This window comes from Microcebus murinus, chromosome 28 (assembly GCF_040939455.1).
Source record: "Microcebus murinus isolate Inina chromosome 28, M.murinus_Inina_mat1.0, whole genome shotgun sequence".
NCBI lineage: Eukaryota > Metazoa > Chordata > Mammalia > Primates > Cheirogaleidae > Microcebus > Microcebus murinus.
In genome coordinates, this window is record NC_134131.1 from 9,830,279 (window position 1) to 9,853,240 (window position 22,962).

The following is a 22,962-nucleotide window of genomic DNA, read 5'->3' on the forward strand; positions in this document are numbered from 1 at the left end:
AAGAAGGATCTGCGTTAAAGGAATTGCTGGCTGTGAAAATTTGGCGCTTAAACGTACCTAGTTATGGGTTCCTTCTCTTCCACCTACCCCCAAATTTAGAGCCGAAAGACATTGGACAAAGTTTCACACTATCCCCAACCCTCTGCCGTTAATCACTGCTCTTCTGCAAAATGAGGGTTTGGCTCACAATCATTAAGGATGATTCTATAACCCTGAATTGTTTTGTACCTTGTGTCACGCCAGTATCAAGAAGCCTGTCCAGGTACAGCTGATAGAGTAATAACTTTTTCCACATTCGTCTGCAGAACCCACCAAACCGCCAGCCAGCATCTTTGCCAGAAGTCTTTCTGCCACAGACATTGAAGTCTTCTGGGCCTCCCCCCTGGAAAAGAATAGAGGACGCATACAAGGTTACGAGGTAGGCAAGAGGCCTTGGGTCTGGCAAAGAGTCTATGCCCCTCAGTGAGGCCTCCAAGACACCCTCTGATGAGAAAAGACCCAGGCCTGGCTTCCAGCTGGGCATTTCTGGAAGCATTGAACATCCAGCTGTGAGATTACCCTTTTTCTGTGTTACACTCTAGAGGTATTTTTCAAAATACACGCAAGTCTAAGCATTTCTGAGATGGTTGACAAAATGAGCTTTGATTTCTGATATGCCCGGGATCACTTGAGCTCAAAACAAATGTGGGCTGGGGGTGGGGAAAGAGGAAGAAATAACCAATGAGGGTTGTGCCGATTTAGCATCTCACTAGGAAGTGAAGAAGAGAAAAGGGACCCTTCTTACTGTGGATAATTTCATGGGACATACCATGAAAGTTCTTTGTTCTGAAAGGTCTGCTTCATGAATGGGTATAGAAAACTAACTCTTGCATAAAAATGTGCATAAAAAAATTACTGCCAGGTGACACTGGAAATATCCCCAGTGGGTGTGATTCCCAAGGTCTTTCTTTTTATTTTCTCAGGTTAAATACTGGAGACATGAAGACAAGGAAGAAAATGCGAGAAAAATACGAACAGTTGGAAATCAGACATCCACAAAAATCACCAACTTAAAAGGCAGTGCGCTGTATCACTTGGCTGTCAAGGCATATAATTCCGCTGGGACAGGCCCCTCCAGTGCCACAGTCAACGTGACAACCAGGAAGCCACGTAAGAGCACACTTGCTCAGGAATACTTGGGGCATGCATCAAACATATCCCAAGTTCATTTTCTGGCCCCACCTCCCAGTGACCATTTGCATACTAATCAGCAACACTATGTGGTTTCAAATTTCCCTTAACATCTTAACTGAACCTTTCTGAATACCACGCAAAATCCAACTGCTCCAGAGGACAGAAAGATAAATGTTTTCTCCTCGCTGGGAAGGGCTACTTCTCTTAGCTATAAATGTTAGGCGACCAACTGAATCTTTTTCCATTTGCGATGCCGTATCTCATCAGATTTTAGTGACCTTGAAGACACATATTAGTGCAATCGCCCATTAAATTGTCTCCACTCTCAAATGCTAGTACAGAGATATTCCTCAGAATCCATTGAGACTTAATAATCTGTGACTTCGTATATCTTAATTTTTTATAGCACCAAGTCAACCCCCCGGAAACATCATATGGAATTCATCGGACTCCAAAATTATCCTGAATTGGGATCAAGTGAAGGCCTTGGATAATGAGTCTGAAGTAAAAGGATACAAAGTGGGTAATTTCTTTTCTTTGCAAAGGCACCTAATCCTGCATGAGTGGGGTTAGTCTCTCACGTGAATCATATGGTCGATTCGAATTCTTACGTTCTCTGGTGCTCTCCCAGCCTCTGTAGGAGTTGCTGCCCCCTAAGTGGTGTGGTCTGAGTTTTATAAGTGTGGTCTGTGGCCACTGGCCTGGATTTAGACAGTCACCTAAAAAAGGTTAGGCAGAAATCCTGAAGAAGCGTTTTTTAAACATTCCTGCTGTCAGCTTTGTTTTGATCTTGTCTCAGTATTTTTTTTAAATCAACACTAGAAACTTCCCAATATTACTAATGATTAATCATTTTTTGTTCATGTTTCTATAGTTTCTATAGAAAAAGCAAAATTTTTCAGAAAATTTGTTTGCCTGATCCCATGAATGTTGGCCTATCTTTAAAGAGAAAATGGGAAAAAACATGTATATAGTCTCATTGCCACAGTTAAAAGGGGTTATACATATCTTGACAAGGTGTTCAGCTGTCTATTTCTGCCTAACAAACCACTCCAAAGCTAGGGGCTAAAACAACAATGACGCATCATGCTTCATTATTCTACAATCCAGACAGGGCTAAAGTAGGCAGTTTCTCGGGCTGGAATGTCTAACATGCTTCTTCACACACTTCTGGCTCCTCACTTGGAATGACAGGTGGAACTGGAGCCTGGCCAGGGATCATTCTCTGCATGAGGCCTCCCCGCGTGGGTAAGTTGGGCTTCCTCACAGTATGGTGGTCTCAGAGTAGACAGACTTCTTACTTACATGGTTGCTGGCTTCGAGAAGGAGAAAGCAGAAGCTGCCAGTCCTTTTTAATAAAAGCTAAAGACGAAACTGACCACTGTGAGGCCACCTCAGATTCAAAGGGAGAGGAAATGGTTTCTGCCTCTCGGAGTGAGGAGCAACTTGCCTGTGCAGACGGGGAAAGAACTGATGACGGCTATACTTATAGACTACGGCATGCATTGAGACGCCGTGACCAGGAGATTGACAAATCTGTGAGGGATGAACAAAGGAACCGAGGATATTTAGCTGGATAAACAAGTCTCAGAAGCATGATAAACACTTGCAATATCTGAAGGGCTATTGTAAGACACGGCAAGTAGAATTGTTCCTCAAGGTTACAAGGAATAAAACTATGGCCAATGAGTGAAAGCTACATGGAGGTATTTCGGCTCAGTTTTGCTTTCTGATAGCCAAAGCTCTTCAAAAACAGACTGTCAGGGAGAGATGGAGGGTTCTCCATCACTGCAAATAATCTAGCGTTAGCTGCATCACCCCAAGGAGATGTTAGAAAAGGAAATATAATGTGGCTATTTAAATTATATGGCATTTTGTTCCCTCTCTAGCGCTAGAATGTTATGAGTAAATGGCTTTCAAAAAGCTTTTGAGAAACCATAATCACTGGGCTATGTTAACAATGTTCTTGACCTTCAGTGGTTTCGTATTCAAAAGAAAAATGGTTCTTACAACTTCAATGAACTGTCCCGTAGTTTTCATTGTAAAAGGAAGATTATAAATCTGGGCATGGTGGCGCATGCCTTATAGAGTCCCAGTGACTGGGAAGACTGAGGCAGGAGGATCACATGAACCCAGGCGTTTGAGTTCAGCCTGGGCAACATAGCGAGACCCTGTCTCTAAAATAAATAAATAAATAAATGAATAAAATACAAAAATAAAGTAAAGGAAGATTATAAACCCAAATCTGTGATGTTGAAAATGTTTTCAAATAGGAAATCTTGGAAGGCAAAATTTTCAGGAGTCTTGTGAACTGGTCTTTTGTCTACCCCACAATAAATGAAAGGATCGCAGAGACTAGAGAACTTGAGAGGCAGACGCAGGAAGGTGGAAGCTGTAGCCAACGAGAGAGAGTGCTGCTGTCAAGATGCACCAGCTGCTCCTAACTTCCTGCCTCCGCCGTGGCCTCGTGAAAAAGTGGGCACAACGCCCCAGATATGTCAACGTTTCAAAAGATGGCAGGAAAAAAAAATATGGATTATTCTGCACAATTTTTCCATTTTTAAATGTTGGCAACTCCTCTAATTTTGTTTTGTTTTGCTTTTAAACAACATTCGAGGCAACAAATCGGCGTGCAGTCTGAATTGAGCCTGCAGGCTGCGGCTTGCGACACTTTTGTGCAGAGCTGCTGAGCTGGCAGAGAGACAGTGCTGTCAGGCACTGGTCAGAGAACACGGGGCCGTTGGGAAGCAGTAGGTGAAGCAAGGGCTGGAATTAGGGGTTGATGTGGAAGGAGGTAGAGCCTTAGATAATGTGCATAGAGAAAAACTCAGAAGACCCTCCCAGCCAAGTACTGTTTTTCCTTCATCCTCATGGCACAGTGACTTGTATTCTGCCAGTGGAGGAACATTCCCTGAGAACTCATCTGCAGAGCTTTCACTGGATCCTTTTTGAAACCAGACTCTTCTGGGAGGATCCTAATATATAGGACAAAGAGATAGGAATTGGATATGTGACTTTAGGTAAATCACTTAACTCTCTAGGACTGCATTTACTTTTTTTTTTTTTTTTTTTAAACCAAAGGAGAAATTTCTAGTGTCTTTATTTTTCTCTGACCCTTTGCAAATCTGTTCCTTCTTTCCTGGACTGCCACCCTATGTGGCCCCAAGGAGCCACTCAGCTTTCGGGTCTCAGCATAGGAGCCTTCTCTTGATGGCTAGAGCTCCTTCTAGTTACCAGATTTAAAAAAAAAAAAAAAAATCCTTTGCATCCTCTTGGGTAGTTGCCAATTAACTGATGACTTATTGTAAATTCCCAGACTACGGGCTTCCAGAGGACCATGTTTGAATTGTCACTGTTATTTCCCCAGGCAAGGGTACATTCATTCCCTATGGTCATATTATTAGAGTGGAGGTTGTATTAGAATGGAGATCTCACATCCTAAACTCCTAGATCATTAACCTCTTGGTGTGAAATAATGTGAAAGAGCTTATCTGATCAGTTTTGTCCAAGATAAAACAGACATGGGGTTGAATAAGTTGGAAGACAGATGAGCAAAGGGAAAACTGAAACGAAGAGAAGAAAGAAGGCTAGAATGAAGACAGACCTTTGCAACCTTGGATTTCTGACCCAGGCTAACACTGCCGGAGCACCTTGACCTTGATTACCACAACAAGCAAAAGCGCATGAGATGCAGGGAACACTAATTTAACCAAACCAAGGGAGAGAGTAAAAAAATACAAGAGAAAAATGTTTCCTCCCAGCTTCCAGTTACACCTGGTAGACCAGGTAGAAGAAAGCACAATAAAAACACAGTAAGCTTTGAGAGTCCCTGGGAACTGCACAAGCTGCATGGGCAAACCTTTAACTAAATTCGAAGCTCCTTTTCAAGCTGTTGCTAAAATAAAACTGGTGGGCAGGGAGCTACCCGAAGCATTTCAGCAGCCAGGCAAAATGTTCGCTTGGCGAAGGATCCTAGAGATCACTTTATAGGTGCAAAAATAGAAGTCCATCAAGTACTGTGATGTGGAGTTCCTCCAGCTTTCTCAGGGGCAGGGATCAATGAAGCCGGTCTGCTTCAGTGAACTGTGTCTGAGAAATTATAGGCGTTAGAAGAAAAACTGAGTAACAATTATTATTTAGTTGCTACTTCTTTGCAAAGAAGTGGTAGAGTCTCAGAGACTCACATGAGCTCTTGGTAGCACCCTTCCAAGAAGGTCTACCTTACGTTTATTACCTCAACACCCGCTTTTGCAGACATCCAGAAGATTCGCTTGAGCAGCATAAAATCAGGCAGCATGTGTGGTGGGGACAAAGCAGGTCAGGACACACTGAAGTGGCGTTTGATCTCCAAGGAAAGATCTGCTGGGCTTAGTGTAGGATTTAGGGAAACTGCTCTTATTTCTATGGAAATAAAATAAGACATTGGAACAAATTGAAGTTTCAGATATGAGCAGACCAGATGATAAACATAGACTTAGACATTTTTTTCCCAAATATGTCTTTTTATGTTGGTTCATTATGTCTTCTAGATGTAGTCTAGACTGTCTCTCTGTTGGGAATTTTGCATCCAAGAAAGCATGAGTGATGAGCGGAGATCAAGTGTATGAAATGCTGCAGAAACCACATGTGGTGACAGCAGAGGAAAGAGACTGGGTGACAAGGTTAGAATAGGTGCTAGGAAAGGGTACTTTCTGAGTTGTTCTTAATTCCCAACTTAATCACTTCCCTTATTTTTAGGGCAGAGAGTAGAGAGGTGAGTCCCCATACCTCCTCAGTTAGACTGAGGAATCCCACGTAACTGGCTATAGAAATTGAATTGCTACACATACATACGAACGTTTCGGGGTATGCAATTTAAATATATATGCAGTTGGCCCTCTGCATCTGCAGATGCAACCAACCGTGGATCAAAGATACTCAGAAAAAAGGCTGGGTGCTGTGGCTCAAGCCTGTAATCCTAGCACTTTGGGAAGCTGAGGCAGGGACATCACTTGAGCTCAGGAGTTCGAGAATAGCCTGAGAAAAAGCAAGACCTGGTCTCCACAAAAAATAGAAAAATTAACTGGGTGTAGTGGTACACATCTGTAGTCCCCGCTACTCAGGAGGCTGAAGCAGGAGGATCCCTTGAGCCTAGCAGTTTGAGGCTGCAGTGAGCTGTGATGACGCCACTGCACTCTAGCCCAGGTGACAGAGTGAGACCCTGTCTCAAAACGAAATTCATGAAAATAAAAATAACACAGTAAAAATAATAAAAATTAAAAAAAATATAGAGTAGCAACTATTTACATAGCATATACTTGTACTAAGTATTATAATTAAAGATGATTTGAAGTATACAGTAGGATGTGCTTAGGTTATATGCACATGCTATACCATTTTATATAAGGGACTTTAGCATCCCCAGAGTTCGGTATCTATGGGGGGTCCTGGAACCAATCCTCTGCAGATAACAAGGGACAACTGTTTGTGTGTATATATGCCCCCATATATATATATACATGCATATATACACACTATATATATATATATATATATATATATATATATATATGCGCATACACACACACACACACACACACACACACACACGGCACCTCCCAGGGTACCACTCCCTCATGTCACTTATAACAGTCAGAATATAGGCTGAATAAAATACAAATCTAATTGCAATGGCAGAGCGATCTTTCCTGGAGAATTTGACTCCTTAAAAATGGCTATTGTTTATATCAGACTTACAAAATTTGCTTCTTATCCTAAATACTGAAGGTGTTGGGGTGTGGGTTTATTTTTGCTTTTTAAATAAATTTTCTGGATTTGTGAGGTCTCAGCTTGGGCAGGCAGTCTCACCAAAAAGTTGACTTAAGAAAATGTGAGGCCTGGACTATTCTGTTAGCACAAATCCTGTACGACTTTATTGACACCAGAGGGAAAAGGAGAACCTCTGGTCTCAGCATCACAAAATAAACTGCCTGCAGACTTAGGTAGGCAACATAAAAGAGTTACATTGACACAGTCCATTCGAAAAAGTATTAATATATATGCCAAGGCTAAGCACTGTTACGATTCATCTTAAATTCATAACAACCCATGAAGTAGGTGAAGTTATTAGCCTGCAATTTTATAGATGCAGAACCGTGGCACAGAGTTCAGTAACTTGCCCAAATCACACAGCTTCTATGTTGAAGACCCAGGATCTCGATGCAGAAGGATGGGTCCAGAGTCCCACCTTCTAGCTGCTCGGTTATTCAGCCTGCCAGCCACTCATTGCCGGACAGGAAGGACCACTGTCTTAGTCAAGTTCGTGCTACTATAACAGGATACCTGAGACCAGGGAATTACTGATAATAATAACAGGGATTGATTGCCTTACAGTTCTAGAGGCTGGGAAGTCCAGTATCGAAGTTCTGATGTCTGATAAGGACATTCGTGCTGCATCACCCTACGGCAGACAATGAGAGGGTGAGAGAGAGAGAAAGAGAGGAGGCAGAACTTTCCCTTTTATCACAGCTCCAATCCCACCCACAAGGCTGGAGCCCTCACGACCTAATCAACTCCTAAAGGTCCCACCTCTTTAAACTGTTACGATGGCTTTTAAATAATTTCAAGTGGCGTTTTGGAAGGGACAGACATTCAAACTGTAGCAACCAGCGTGGCCATATCTTCCGGTTTTTCAACAGAACCCAAAACTTTTCTATGTATAATATAATTTCTTGGTTTTTAAATGTTGACATCTAACAACAACAACAACAACAAAAACCACTTCAACACCATGAGTCCCAGACAGATAATACTTGCGGACTGGATAGGACCCATGCTCCACCAGTTTTCTCCCATCTAAACCCCTTGTTTTGCATTTACAAAGACACAGACTAGAGAGGGGGAGCAACTGTGCCCAGAGGCACACGGCTGGTGGCCAAGCTGATCTTAGCTCAGAATCAGGGCTCTGAAGGCAGCCCGCCTGGGCCTGAGTGCAGGCTCAGCCACTCGCTGGCCATGCGACCCTGGGCAATGGCTGAACATCTCCGGGTCTCAGGGTCTCATCTTTGAAATCAGAATAATAACAGTGCGACTTTAAGCACTGTATAAGCACTTAGAACTTACAGTGTCGAGACATTCAATAATGGGAGTAGAAGTAGTCGATAATATTTGCTATCATCATTATTATTCCCACGAATCCATCCTTTCCGCTTGTCTTCCCCCCTGGATTATATCAGATGCAAGCACTGCCTTCACGTCAATCAGAGGCACCAAGCGTTTGGTGTAAATAAAGATTTTACAGGACTTTATTTAGGTCCCGCCGCAGTTCCTAATACTACAAAACGGATGAGCAGTGCTGATAAAAGGGCTGCCTTTGCCTGGAAGTGTTTCTTTTGGATTTATATTCGAAACTGGTTGAATCTCTCTGAGCTCTTGCAAGGACCAGAGGTAAATCAAAAGAAGCAATTTACTCCTCAAAGCCAGCTGTGACCTTGCATCCCATCAGCCGGCCCATTCTCCTGGAGGGCCGCGATGAGAAGCTTGGACGCTCCGGGATGTGCCTGAGGATTTATCTGTGCCTAATCATTAGCGAGGGGGTGCTGAGTGTGATACAGCTGGCGCTGCAGAGGAGGGAGGGGGAGGCACTTATGAATCTTTCCACCTTAAGGAAATTGTGTTTTCCCCCTTGTATTAGAGAGACATCAATTAAGGTGATGAAACGCCAGGGGACAAATGGGATCTAAACCATTTTAAGGGAATTTTATGAATTTCATTTGTGTTTGGTTTTGTCTTGAGATAGAGGAGTGACCTTAAGTCCCTAACATCAGCGGATCAGAATCTATAGAGGATTTTAGGGAAGGATGAGCTAATCTTGTGGTTCTCAAGGTGTGAGCCCTGGCCCGGAGACGCTGGCATTAGCCGGGAACTTGTTAGAAATACAAATCTTCCGGTCCCACTCCAGACCTACCTACACAACCAGAAACTCCGGGAATGGGGCCCCGGCAGCCTGTGTTTCAACAGACTTTCCCGGCGATTCTGAGGCACGCCCGAGTTTGAGATCCACTCATGGAATGCATGAGGCCCATCCCATATTTACATCGCCTGAGGATCTTTTTTTATGAAAACATACCACAGCCTGGCCCCCACCTCTGCTGGGCTCCTCAGCCTCCTCACTGTTGACACCTTGAGTTGGATGACTCCGGGTCGTGGGGCTGTCCTCTGCATCGTAAGATGTTCCGCAGCAGCCCGGACCTCTACCTGCTACACCAGTTAGCACCTGCTGTGACAACCAAGAATGTCCGCGGACATTGCCAAATACCTCCCGATGGGGCAAAGTTTCTCCCCCACCCGTCCCGCCCCTGAGCTAGAGCCTCAGTATTTTGCAGGCACCCCAAGTGCTTCTAACAAGCAGTCGGGACAGAGAACCACTGATCTCACCCAACCCTATCGTTTCAATTGCCAGGGGAAACTGGAGAGGGTGAGCCGGGGCGGTTCTGCAGGTAAATGCGCTTTCTGTAGATAAAAGCGGACGCGCTTTCCCGAGCCTGTGTGTTTTGTTCCTCGTTGGAGCTGATGCCAATCAGAGCAGGCAGTCCCAGGGGGGCGAATGCGTTTTCAGGAGAGCTAGCTGGCCGCCTCATCGGATGGATCCCACCACAAACTCAAAACCCAGCGGGCGGTCAAGAAGAAAAACAAAGATGTGGGAGTGGGACTGTGTTGGGAGCTCCAGACACTCGCAGGGCGACAGTGACTGACTCTTTTCTGCATCGCCTCTCAAAGAAGGACCCCAGTTGGAGGAAAGGGGGAAGGGCTGTGACTGCCCTTGCCTTTCAGAGATCTTCCTGTGCCGAAATGTCCCTTCTCCAAAAGATTCATGATAATAACAACCTGTTGGCTATTCTTGCCTTATGCTTCTTAAAACTTTTGCCATGTATGTTTCTCTTATTCTCTTTAAGCCTTCGTAGATACTGTTTCTCACGTGTTTCCTTTGAGCCAGACCCTCGGCATATCCCAACCTGGTGCAATCTTGAAAATGCTCCAAAAGAGAGGGTATTACTGTCCCCATTTTACAGACGACAGAAGTGAGGCTCACAGGGGTGAAGTAAGTGGCCCACAGTCCATTCTGACGCCAAAGCCCGGTGTATAACTGAGCTCTGTGCATCCTGAAGGAGGATGCACTTTCCCCATTTTTGCAGGCGTGTCCACGGAGCCTCGGATGGGGCAGGCAGTTGGTAGAATCACGCTGCCCCATTCCCCTGATGTCGTTTCCTTTTAAGCTCTTTCCTCCTAATGAAATGGTAGCCGCAGACACGGCCTCGCGGCCCACGAGCCTTCCAGATGCAAGCGGGCAGCCGGACAACCTCGCCGTCCCTGCCTTTAGCTGCTGGTGCCCAGAGGTGAAAGCCAACGGACGCCCCATCTCGGGGGCCTTTGTGAGAACGGCAGGTGACACCTGTTCTTTCCGCCTTGGCAGGTCCTGTACAGATGGAACAGACAAAGCAGCACATCTGTCATTGAGACAAACAAAACATCGGTGGAGCTTTCTTTGCCTTTTGACGAGGATTATATAATAGAAATCAAGCCGTTCAGTGACGGGGGCGATGGCAGCAGCAGCGAGCAGATTCGAATCCCAAAGATATCAAGTAAGAATGTCCCTCTTCCCTGTTTCCCCCCGGCTGTCTTACCGGCCTCCCAGATGAGTTGGGGCTTGAAATACATTCAGCCCTGGAAAAAGAAGACTTGTAGTAAAAACGGAGGCGACCACCTCTCTCCCTCAGACAACCGAAGTTTGCCGATCACAGGCAGTTGCATGCAGAGCACAGCTTGCCCTGTTTTGACTGATGAATCTGTTGCTAATCCAAAACAGGGGTAAAGCAGCCCGAATCAGTCGCTCGGGCTTTTCCATGTTGGCACATGTGGTTTGCATTTACATAACCCCCAAATCACGGCTTAGAAAGTTAAAAGCATCACTCCCTCAGGAGGAACGAGCAAAAGCATTCCAGAAAAGGCTATAGCAGTTTGTCTCCAGTGAAACGATGCAGTTCAGATCTTCAGTTGAAAATATTTCGAACTTGCTATTTATTTTTGAATGTGCCTATGTAACCTACGTGTAAACGCATTTGTGTCTATTACCTTCACTTTCAAATATCATTGAAGGATGTGTGAGAGTATTCTTTTTTTTTCATTCTGGTCTTCAAATGTTTGCAAATGTCTCAGCAGCCTATTATTTTTCGTTCTCATGTGTGATTCCATTTATTTAAAGACTAAACACAGAATGGGCAGATCCGTGGAGACAGAAATCAGGGTAGTGATGGGCAGCGCCAGTGGCAGCTTCGTGGCTACCAGGTTTCCACTTGGGGTGACGAAACAATTCTAGAACTAAATATGCAGTTCTGGTTGCACAACATTGAGGCGTCCCTAATGCCACTGAATTGCACACTTTAAGCTAGTTAAAATGGTAAATTATATGTGTATTCTAAAATTTAGAATAATAAAAAAGCATAATAAAAAAGAACAATTGGCCAGGTTCAGTGGTTCACTGCTGTAATCCTAGCTCTCTGGGAGGCCAAGACGGGAGGATCGCTCAAGGTCAGGAGTTTGAGACTAGCCTGAGCAAGAGTGAGACCTCTGTCTCCAATAAAAATAGAAAGAAATTAATTGGCCAATTAAAAATATATACAAAAAATTAGCTGGGCATGGTGGCGCATACCTGTAGTCCCAGCCACTGGGGAGGCTGAGGCAGGAGGATCGCTTGAGCCCAGGAGTTGGAGGTTGCTGTGAGCTAGGCTGACACCACGGCACTCTAGCCCAGTCAACAGAGTAAGACTCTGTCTCAAAAAAAAGAACAATTGCAGTTAGATATCTAAGTGTAGATTTTCGCTGGTCTCTGGCTTTAGCAGTCTAGAGATTAGTGGGAGCAATGGAGGCTGGCGATATAAATTTTCAAGCCATCAGTGAAGATATGATATTTTATAATGCAGGCAAAATCCTCCCCACAGAGTCCTAAGTTTTAGCTGTGCTGTGTGCCTTTGCCATCATATTATTTTTCAGATGAGGAAAGAGCCTATGGTGTCCTTCTGATACAAGCAGTAGTAAAGCACCCGCCAAGCAATTTTAATTGCATCCGCAAAATTCCAGTGCCTCAAATCAGAAGAGGCAAAGTTCCTCGGTCATTTCCCCCTTCTTCTGAATCTCTTTGTGTTTATGTGGGATTCACTAGGCATGTCTTAATGCTAATAGACAGGCCTTCAGGTGGGCAGAGAGCCGTGCTTTAGAACTCAGGGGTGATTTGCCAGTGTTTCTAGAAGGGGTTTATATTTGCCCAATCTTTTTTGCATACAAACAATAAAGACATTTTTATCTTTTTAAGAAAACTGGGGAGAATTGGAGTCTGCGCTTCACCACACAGGGGCTCTAACTTCTGTTGAAAAGGAGCCAGATTTATGGCGAGATGCAGAAGTAATCTCCAGGCCACAAACACACATAATTGGGGTTTATTTATCTCCCTCTGTTAAAAATCTGACTTCAGCCTTTCTTATTGCAAGTAGTCATTTTTCTGACTGATTCCTGGTTTTATTATTCATCATAAAAACATAGATTAAGCAATTGTATTAAGTATGGTTATTAGCGGATAAGGATACGATTGTGGCTGGGCGCAGTGGCTCACGCCTGTAATCCTAGCACTCTGGGAGGCCAATGCAGGAGGATTGCTCGAGGTCAGGAGTTCGAAACCAGCCTGAGCAAGAGCAAGACCCCGTCTCTACTATAAATAGAAAGAAACTAATTGGCCAACTAATATATATAGAAAAAATTAGCCGGGCATGGTGGCGCATGCCTGTAGTCCCAGCTGCTCGGGAGGCTGAGGCAGGAGGATCAGCTTGAGCCCAGGAGTTTGAGGTTGCTGTGAGCTAGGCTGACACCATGGCATTCACTCTAGCCTGGGCGACAAAGGTAGACCCTGTCTCAAAAAAAAAAAAAAAAGGATGCGATTGTGAGCAAAACATGATCTCTTCCCTCGAGAGGTTTTTCATTATGTGGGCCACAGAGATCTTACAATATTGAAGAAACCCCGGATGACAGATGATAATTTCTTACTATGAAAAATGTCAGACCCAGCTGGTCCGAGTGCAGTGGTCTTTACAAACTAATTGATCACAACCAGTTACCGATTCCTTTGTTCCTTCTCCACTCCCTCTGCTTCACTTGACTAGCCTTGAAATTAAAAAAAAAGAACAAAGAAAAAAAAAGAAAAATGTAGGACCCATAAGAAAAAGTTTAAAAAAGGATTGAGATTATTTTGTTTGAAGAAAAGGGGTGTATTTAGACAGACATGGGTTTGAATCCCAATCCAGCTATTTACTGAGAAAAGTTACCTTACTTCTCTGGGCCCAGATCTCATCTGTTCAATGGGGTAATAGCAGTAGCTGGCCGTCATTCCAGTTTTTTTGCAAGATTTTAAGTGTGACATAGACTTGTGCCCAGCACAAAGGTAGAGTTCAAAAGGCAGTAGCCATTTTCATTTTGTTGCATTGTCAACATATTCGTCAGTATCGTTAATTAGTGATATCGGATGTGGACATTGCCATTTCACAAATGCTTTAGCAGAGGCACGAGGAGGGATGTCCCACGCCCTGCCCCCAAGTTCATTGCTAGGTGGCAACAGCACCGATGTGGAAAAGGCATTAGGAGGTCATCATTTCTAGCAGGACCCCCGGCAGTGCTGCTGTTTCAAAAAGCCCTTTGGTCTCTCCTTCCCTTTGTACCCAGGATGAGGCTGCTTTGAGTGGACTTTGTTCTCTCTTTCCAGACGCCTACGCGAGAGGATCCGGGGCTTCCACCTCGAACGCGTGCACGCTGTCCGCCATCAGCACGATCATGATCTCCCTCACAGCCAGGTCCAGTTTATGACAAAAGTCACCCAAAGGACTTGCTATTTATAATACAAGCAACATTTAGCTAGTTGTTTTGAAGACACCCAGTACTAAGTAATATTGTTGTTCGAGTACATCTTATTACCGGAAAAAAAAAAAAAATGTTTTTTGCTTCTTTAGGAATGGCATCCTACAGTACTTCCTCAAAGCAAATCTAGCTTTGTCCGAAGGTTCTTTGGAAACTCTGCAATGCACTGAAGACATCTGTAATATGATGTTACCAAAGCAGTTTACATATGTCCTTATATGCATATTTTTTATTATATATTTAGTGTTTTATAGAATTTTTTAAAGTTAACATATAATGTAGATATTGATTTTTTTCCTCTGCTGTAAAATGCTAATGGGCAACACAACCATGCAATTATCATTTGAAAATGCTTCCTTTAAAAGCGGAGTTCGAAACTCGCCTTGGTTAATAAATTGCAAATGACTTGTACAGTTTTATGAGGATCTAGTGGCAGAACAGCTGAAGATTTGGTCTCTTAACTCGAGGCTGCCATATGCAAATGACTCTTTGAATGGTTAATGCATTTTGATGTGTACAATATGTTTTCCCGCCCCGTTGTGAATTCTGTTGTTCAACACAACTTGAGATGATTTCAGGAATGGCTGCAATCTCAAAAATTAAATCGACTGCCTAAGAGGCATCTTGTGCAATACTCCCATCCCTGAATTTAGTGTTGTACAGTAAGACTTTCTTTTCACTCAGCTAACTTAGCATTGTCTTTGTAGTAGCATTCTCTTAGACCTTCAATTTGAAGTTATATATCCTGTAGTAACATAGACCAAAAGTTACTATAGTCAATCAAGTCTTTCAAAGGATACGAGATAATTTTACTATCTTTCAATGTATCTGTTTTGAATGTAAATTTAAAAAAAAAAGAAGTAATTCTCTGTCAATAGAGTCATAATTTCTTTACAAAATTTCTTATATATAATACGTGTATCTCTGTAATTATAGAGCCCTTCTTTTGATTCAAAATTACATATGGAGTTTGGAAGATTTCTCCTATTTTAGCAAATAGTTACCGCAAAGGAATTTTTCATATGACTCTATAAGAGATCTTTAGTATAATTGTATGTATCTTGATGATTCTCCTGTTTTACAATAGGTAGCCTATAGTTGCTTTATAAGCTTTACCTTCTAAGTCTTTAAATCACACATTGGAAAATGACAATATCAACAAATCCGTATTCTTATGAAAAGAACTATTTGTTATGATGGGGAGGTTTTGTAAGCTGACACTAGTTGGAACAGTGATATAAAAGGCAATGAAATTTTCTATAAAAATTTTCACATGTAAACATGCTGCCACCTTTTCTTCTTTCTCAGAGAGCTCAAATTTGCCTGTCATTTGTCATTTTTGCTTACAAATAATATAACTTAACTTTTCAACCTTCTAGTTATCCAATAAAGTCATAATCAGGATTCCATTTGTGTAAAAATTAGGGTGGTAACCAGAAAAAAAAATATTGTCAGTATTTCAAGCTGTGTTCCTTTCTTAGTTTGATATGGTTACTTACTTCTATGTTAAAATAAAATAAAATTTAAAATCACACGCAAAATAAAAAAAATCAACAAAATAATAAAATGAATGAAAAAAAAAGATGACACCCCAGGTAGTTCCACCCCCAGTGTAAATGACATTTATCAGTGATCTAGCATATGTAATCTTTTTTTAAAGGTATTGTTAATAAATATTCTGTCATTTGTAAAGATACTTGTCTTTTGGGAGCATTTTTCCTGCCTGCCTGTCAGGGAATTTGTTAGCTCACCGTTGTGCTAGTTATAATTTGGGATCATCGTGGGACCCAGAAGTCCCTGGCCATGACCCAAAGCTAGACACAGCCCCGAGCCATTCCTTTGGAACTGACAACCCTGCAGACATCGTTCCAAATCCTCTTTGGAAGTAGAGAGGGTCAGACTCCACAAATAAATGTCCTGAGATCAGACTTGAATATTTTCTCTTGATGAACTAAGCCTTTCGTATATTTAATCTAAGTAGATCTGTCGATTCCCTCACTCCCACTGCTAAAAAGGATGAGCTCTAACCTTGAGCATTGAAGGCCCTTCTCGATCTAAAACAACTGAACTTTGTTTCCAGCTGTGCTGAGCCTTCCCTGGCCTCTGGACACTGCTTGCTTTTGGTCTCACCTCCGTGCCTTTTGGTCTTATGGCTGCCCATTCCGGACATGCCCTCCCCCCTCTTCTCTCCCTCCCAGATCCCGACCGTCCTAGGGTAGCCCCTGCCCCAGCTTGTCTGTGACGTCTTCCCACATGTCGGCCTTCTGTGACATCCTTCCTCTGAATTAGCTGCAGCCCCTATCAATGCCGCTCATTTAGTAAATTAATCAGGTATGAACGTTTGGAAATCTCTTGTACTGTTACCTTGCATTTTAACTTCACTCCTGTATTGTTACTTACTTTTCCTTGTATGTATGCCTTGTCTTCCCGGCTAGATTGTAAGCTCCTTGAGGGCAGGGACTTTGGTCTTATCTTCCATGTACTCTCCATAGTGCCTAGCACAGTGCCTTGCAATAATAAATACTCATTGATTAATTGATCGAAGGGGTCTTTGAAGTAGCATTTTGCATCAGTCCCCCACCTGTGTGCCATAGCAAACCACCCGGGGAAGACGGTGTCATCACTACCTCTGTGGTGCAGTGGAAAGCGTTAGAAGGCCTGGCTTCTAACTTTGTGATCTGGAGAAGTCCTCTAACCGCTCAGCTTCACCACCTGATAAATGAGGCCCTGGATTGGCAGAGTCTGACTGAAGGTGTTTTAGAAGGCGCCCCATGGGCACCTCCTGGCTTCCGTGGTGGTCGCGGGTAGTGTTCCACTGGTTGCAAGCAACAGAAACAACCCTGGCTAATGTGAGCAGGCAGAAAGGAATTAACTAGAATGGCACGGGTTAGATGGATGAGCCAAGGAAACACTGAAGGGCCAAACCGTGGTGAGAGTAGCAACCAGGCCACTCTAGTGGTCCGGACTGCAAGAACTTCAGAATGTCTTTTGGGGGTCCTGTTGCGGGAATGAATCCGCTCTGTGTCCAGTTCTGATGCCGCTCTGCTCAATATCCAAATTCCTGGGCAAGTGTCTCATCAGTCCCGTTGGGGCCACACAGCCAGAGCACCTGGATCACACTAAGCCTGCACTCCTAGGGGAGGGATAATTTGTTAAGAGGAAAACTGAGATGATGTTTCCAGAAGGTGAGGGCATTAAGTGCTGGCTGGGGCTGAGCAATAGACTTTCTATGGTTAGCCAGCCAGGAAAGACGCTCCCAGGCCCTAAGCTGAAGCAATGCACTCAAGTGGAAAGTATTACTGCTTCAGAGATTGTTTTCTTTTGTCTGAAAGAGGAGCACTAGTAAAAATTTGCTTTGCTTAAACCTTTTCAAGTACTTCCTCCTATCCTCTTTTGTGTGTGTGATCCCCCTGTGATTTAACAGTATGAAAGGAAATTCTATCCTCCCAGATAAATGGATTCTCCCACCGAACCCAGTTTCTATACAGCCCACACGGGCTACACACAAAGCCACACCTTCCCAGGGGGCAGCAGCCGTGGATGATAAACTTCTTTTCTCAGGTAAGTTCTGAATTCTTCCAGCCTGTGAGGTGGGAGGCGCCGTAAACCTGAATCTTAACGTTGAGTTATTTCTCCCATCCAAATTGTGGTTGCTTACAGCTGGGAGGCGATGTCAAACCCTGCTTGACCTTTCCCAGTCTCCCTCATCACCTTACCTTGGCACAAATATGCTCAAAGAATGTGGGGTTATAAAAAAGTATATAAATAGCACATAATTCGCTACTAAAATGTCATGTAATTTTTAAGGTCATTTAATGTGATGTAATCAACCAACAGGTGATTTTTTTTTTGCACACCCTATTGGATTACGCTTTTCTCCTCCATTAACACAGATGATCAAGAATTGACTGTATTTTCCTGATCTTACGATTAGAACAGTGTCCTGCCTAAAAAAAGTTATGTGGACACCCGTAGTGATTTGAGGGGTAAGCCTTTAAAATCAAATATTTATAGTCAATCTGTGAGCACATCCAAAATGATTCCATTACAAAATGCTGGACACTGAAGCCTTAGAAAGGCAGTTTAATGCAGAGGCGAAGAGTATGGATTCTGGAGTTTTCCTGGGATGCATGTTCTGACAGTTGGTACTTACTAGATAGGATAAAAGTGGGTAAAGTTCTAAATCAGGGGTCCTCGAACTTTTTAAACAGGGGCCAGTGCACTGTCCCTCAGACCGCTGGAGAGTGCGCACTGTGGGCCCGGGACGAGTCGGCTGCTAAGCAGGACAGGCAGCGGTGGCAAAAACACCTGGCAGGCTGGATAAATGTCCTTGGCAGGTGGCATGTGGCCCGCGGGCCATAGTTTGAGGACACCTGCTCTAAATGCACAGCTCTCCAAACATTAGTGATTGTTTTATCATCAATTCTTTTTTTTTTTTCTCAAGGGACTTCAGATCTACAGATGCAGAATGTTGATGGTTCTTAGCACCAAAATGGGTTGGACTCAACTAGCACATCCATGATCACCTTTTATTTAAATGCAGTTTCTTAATATGAAATAATTTTAATAACACCATAGACTCTTAACTAATCTAAATATGGATATTAATGTTAATATAAAAGAATTTAGCAGTAGGTTCTTCATTCAGATGCCAGGTTTTCCACAAAGCCTCCCTCGGTTTCCCCAGCTGGTATCGACCTCTTGTTGCTCTGATCTCCAAGGCACGTGATCAGTACCTGCTCATGTCTAGTTATCCCTCTGTACCTGGTGTGTGCATTGCTTTAGTTCATGTCTTCTTCCCTCCAGTAGACAGAGAGCACCTTGGGGACAGAATCTGGGTGTGATTCCTGACTGTTCTACCCGAGCCCGAATCCCCCACTCTAAGACCTAGAGGGCAGAGAATTCATGGCACCATTTCATCTGATGTCCCCAGCCCCCATCCCAGCGTGACAGCCACAGGCCAGTCAGGCAGCCCATTCTGCAAGCAGGGCTCTTTCCCCTTGTGCTAAATGGGCCATGCAGATTAAATGTGCCAGCTCCACAATTCAAGTGTAAACCACAATACTCCACAGGGCTCGTGGTTTAACCCAAATTGGCCTCTAGCCTTTATTACCAAGAGTTATGGGCAGTTATAGATTAGCAGAGCCCGGATCATGTAGATCACATGGCGAAGGCTTTTTTTTTTTTTTTAAAAGGGTCAACCATATGATAGATCTGAGAGTCTGGAAACAGCGAGGCTGAGGTACTTAAATATCGCTGCCATTAAATGTGTTATCTCCAATCTCTGTACGCTGGGCTTTTGCTACATATTCTTGCCAGTTGTTAGGAATAACACAAACTACACCAGGAAATATGTGTGTCTCAGGATTTTAACTAACAAAGAGTAGTATCTTTAATTTGGTTTTATAGGTTTCAAAGGGCTCTTCCCAGTAAGAAGCAGGGGACACAGGTTTTATTCCTTTTTCCTTTATGAAAGGAAGGCAAAGAAGTGATGCAAGAAGCCCAGACTAACACAGACAATTAGAAAGTGGGGACTAGAACGTATAACTCTTAATTCAGTGCATTTCAACACCTCCAAATAAGTGTTTAACAAGAGAAAGGACAGATAGAGCAAGGAACTAGACCAGGGGTCCTCAAACTATTTAAACTGGGGACCAGTTCACTGTCCTTCAGACAGTTGGAGGGCCGTTGGAGAGCACGGTGCACAGTCCGCACATGCGCACTGTGGGCCCAGAACAAGTCGGCTGCTAAGCAGGACAGGCAGCGGTGGCAAAAACACCTGGCGGGCCAGATAAATGTCCTCCGAGGGCCGCATGTGGTCCGCGGGCCGTAGTTTGAGGATGCCTGAACTAGACTGGAGAGAACTAGAATGAGAGAATGTTGTAGGGGACTGAGTAGGCGAGAGGAACACGGTGAGGAAGGAGGGTGGGTGTCTGAGGGTCAGATGTTGGAAGTGAGAAGCTCTGCGTGATGGCCAGGCCCTTGTCCACGTCTGGAGCAGTGGACAAGGACAAGGCCCCCAACGTTGGTTACTCGGCCAAGGACTCTACTGGCTGTCCTCTCCGTCTGCTCCAGGCACGATTCCAGGCACAGGGCAATGATGCCGCATCCAGATGTGGGTGAGGAAGGCAAGGGACCCATGACCAGGGCGTTGTCACAGGACAGAGAAATGCCATGATGATAATAACAGGCGACAGTGGTGATGCTTAGCGTGTGTGCCCTTCTCAGTGTGAATCAACCCGGCGATTTAGTCACTCTTTATTATTTATATTATTATTTCTACTGAGGCTGAGAGGTTCAGAGATTTGTCCCTGGTCCTACAGCTGGCCACAGAGGCCAGGCATGCAGTTGCTGGTGGCTTGGCTTCAGGGCCCCCTGCAAAACATTAGCTGTCTCTACCTACAGATAGCTGGATGACAAATACACAAACAATAGGTAAGATGATAGAGAGATAGACACTGGTTCCCACGTAGCGACAAGAAGGGAAGGCAGTAGGAGTTTCCATGGAAGTTGTACACAGGTTGTTGAAAAGTGACCAGGGCCATGGGCCGAGCTCCCAGGCATGGCATTCCTGCAGCAAGAGTCCACACGGCTTAAGTGGGGTCACTTCTGTGCTCCGAAGCACCCCAGCTCATCTGCTGCTCTTTCCTTGACTGCAAATGGTGGGGTTTTTTTGCTTGTTGGTTTGCCTGTTGCGTTTGACTTCAGGTGTCTTAGAGATGTTTCTTCAAACTTATGCTATCCCATGAGGTGACAGTTTCCAGACAAAATGCAAGAGGATCCGTTAAACTTGGATTTCAGATTTAAAGAAAATATGCCCTTTGAGTATAAATATGTCCTCTGCAATATTCTTCTGAAATTCTAATGTAACTGGGCCTCCTCTATTTTCATTTGCTAAATCTGGCAACCTTACATAGGCAGGAAGAAGCACCCCACATTGAGGTAATTAATTTCTAATTCGGAATTCCAGAGGCTTGCTCATGTGCTATCGGATCTCTGAAGGTCGATGGCTCTGAGGATGAGGCGTGAGGTTTGTTGTTATGAGTTCTGTTTGGTTTGCTGAACTCTTCTTCCCCCGGTGCTGTGAGAATGGTGTGTGTGTGTGTGTGTGTGTGTGTGTGTGTGTGTGTGTGTGTCTGTTTGTATTTCCAGAGAGCCAGGACTGGTGAGTGAGATTCCTCTTAGAGCTGGCACCAAAGAACGTGAATATAAAGGCCCATATTATGTGGCAAGGAGGTAAAAAATGGTGGGGTGGAGGGTGGGGGAGGGGAGGAGAATTCCAGAAATATTTTAGAAAGTTATGAAAATGGGCTTGTTGCTAAGAACGTAAACCACAGCATAGCTAACTGGAAAATTATGTAATTGACGCACCATTTATCAACTACAACATTCAGACTCAATATCCGAGACCAAATAACTGGCCGTTTGAATCAGCCCAGCTATTGCTCCTGAATTTAGTGATTAACAAACAAGATACTGAGTGTTTGCTATGCGCCAAGCCCCATTCTGGGCACTGGAGAAACTGAGATAAACAGGTTTAAGGCTGCCCTCCCATGGTTCTCTGGAGGAGACAAACATGCATTTATTTGAAAGATGCTGTGCAAAGTGTGGACAGGTAAAGTATGAACAGAATGCTGGATCTGGGTTGCTTGAAAACCAACTTACAACAAGGTTAAGTTCAGTCAAACACAACAAATATTTTCACCACCGATCCCCCAATGGAATGATTTTTATTGATTAAACATAATTGTTATTTTCTTAAACTGGTTGCTTTTCTGAAAAAAAAAAAAAAAGAAAAAAACAAACAACACACCCAAATGTGACATTTTTTTTTATTTCGGCATATTATGGGGGTACAGATTTTAAGGTTTCAATAAATGCCCATTCCCTCCCTCCCCCCACAAGTCTGAGTCTCCAGCATGACCATCCCCCAGATGGTTCACATCTCACTTATTATGTATGTATACACCTGCTCCTCTCCCCCCTCCCCCCTGCCCAATACCCTATTACTGTAGTACCTATGTGTCCACTTAGGTGCTGCTCAGTTAATACCAGTTTGCTGGTGAGTATATGTGGTGCTTGTTTTTCCATTCTTGGGAAACTTCACTTAGTAGTATGGGTTCCAGCTCTAACCAGGAAAATATAAGATGTGCTATATCACCATTGTTTCTTAGAGCTGAATAGTACTCCATGGTGTACATATACCACATTTTATTAATCCATTCTTGGATAGATGGGCACTTGGGCTGTTTCCACAGCCTTGCAATTATGAATTGTGCTGCTATAAACATTCGAGTGCAGGTGTCTTTCTTGTAGAGTGTCATTGGATCTTTTGGGTAGATGCCCAGCAATGGGATTGCTGGATCAAATGGTAGATTCACTTGTATCGCTTTAAGGTATCTCCATATTGCATATTTTTTAACCCATTAAGCTATGTACTGATAAATACTGGCCCTCTGGACAAATCCATCCAGCTTAATGCCCACTTTTTTGTGAATAAAAATTTATTGGAACATAGCCATGCTCATTTATGTACAGTCTGTGGCTCTTTATGCTATTGTGGCAAAACCTATAGCTGCAATTGAGACCATTAGGGTCCTCAGAGCTGACGCTATTGTCTGGCCCTTTAAGAAGCTTGCTGACCTTTGAACTATGACACCAGGTACCTTATTGTTCATTTCTTTCCTCCAGTTTTCAACTTCAGGTTTGTGTATCCTTTCACGTTGTCACCCGGCAGGCAGGGACAAATCTTGGCCTTTAATGTTAATAAATGAAACAAAGCTAATCACACACCTTCGAGTCGAAAAAGAGACCACTTGAACTTTAAAATAACGCCCTCTGGGCCACGTGGGC

The 22,962-nt window shown here is 43.7% G+C and overlaps 1 protein-coding gene across 2 annotated transcripts in view; it reads left to right on the forward strand.

Moving 5' to 3' along the window:
- CNTN4 (contactin 4) overlaps positions 1 to 18,303 on the forward strand; it is an 872,298-nt gene extending 853,995 nt beyond the window's left edge. The window contains exons 21-25 of one of the 2 annotated variants that reach the window (XM_075998444.1): positions 306 to 418; positions 963 to 1,149; positions 1,580 to 1,692; positions 10,625 to 10,793; positions 13,958 to 18,303. In XM_075998444.1, the coding sequence (XP_075854559.1) occupies positions 306 to 418; positions 963 to 1,149; positions 1,580 to 1,692; positions 10,625 to 10,793; positions 13,958 to 14,058 (683 nt within the window). In that variant the 3' untranslated portion in view covers positions 14,059 to 18,303. Of the gene's footprint in view, positions 1 to 305; positions 419 to 962; positions 1,150 to 1,579; positions 3,790 to 10,624; positions 10,794 to 13,957 lie in introns of those variants that run through there. The other variant, XM_075998443.1, reaches the window with a different exon arrangement.
- Positions 18,304 to 22,962: the final 4,659 nt, after the last annotated feature.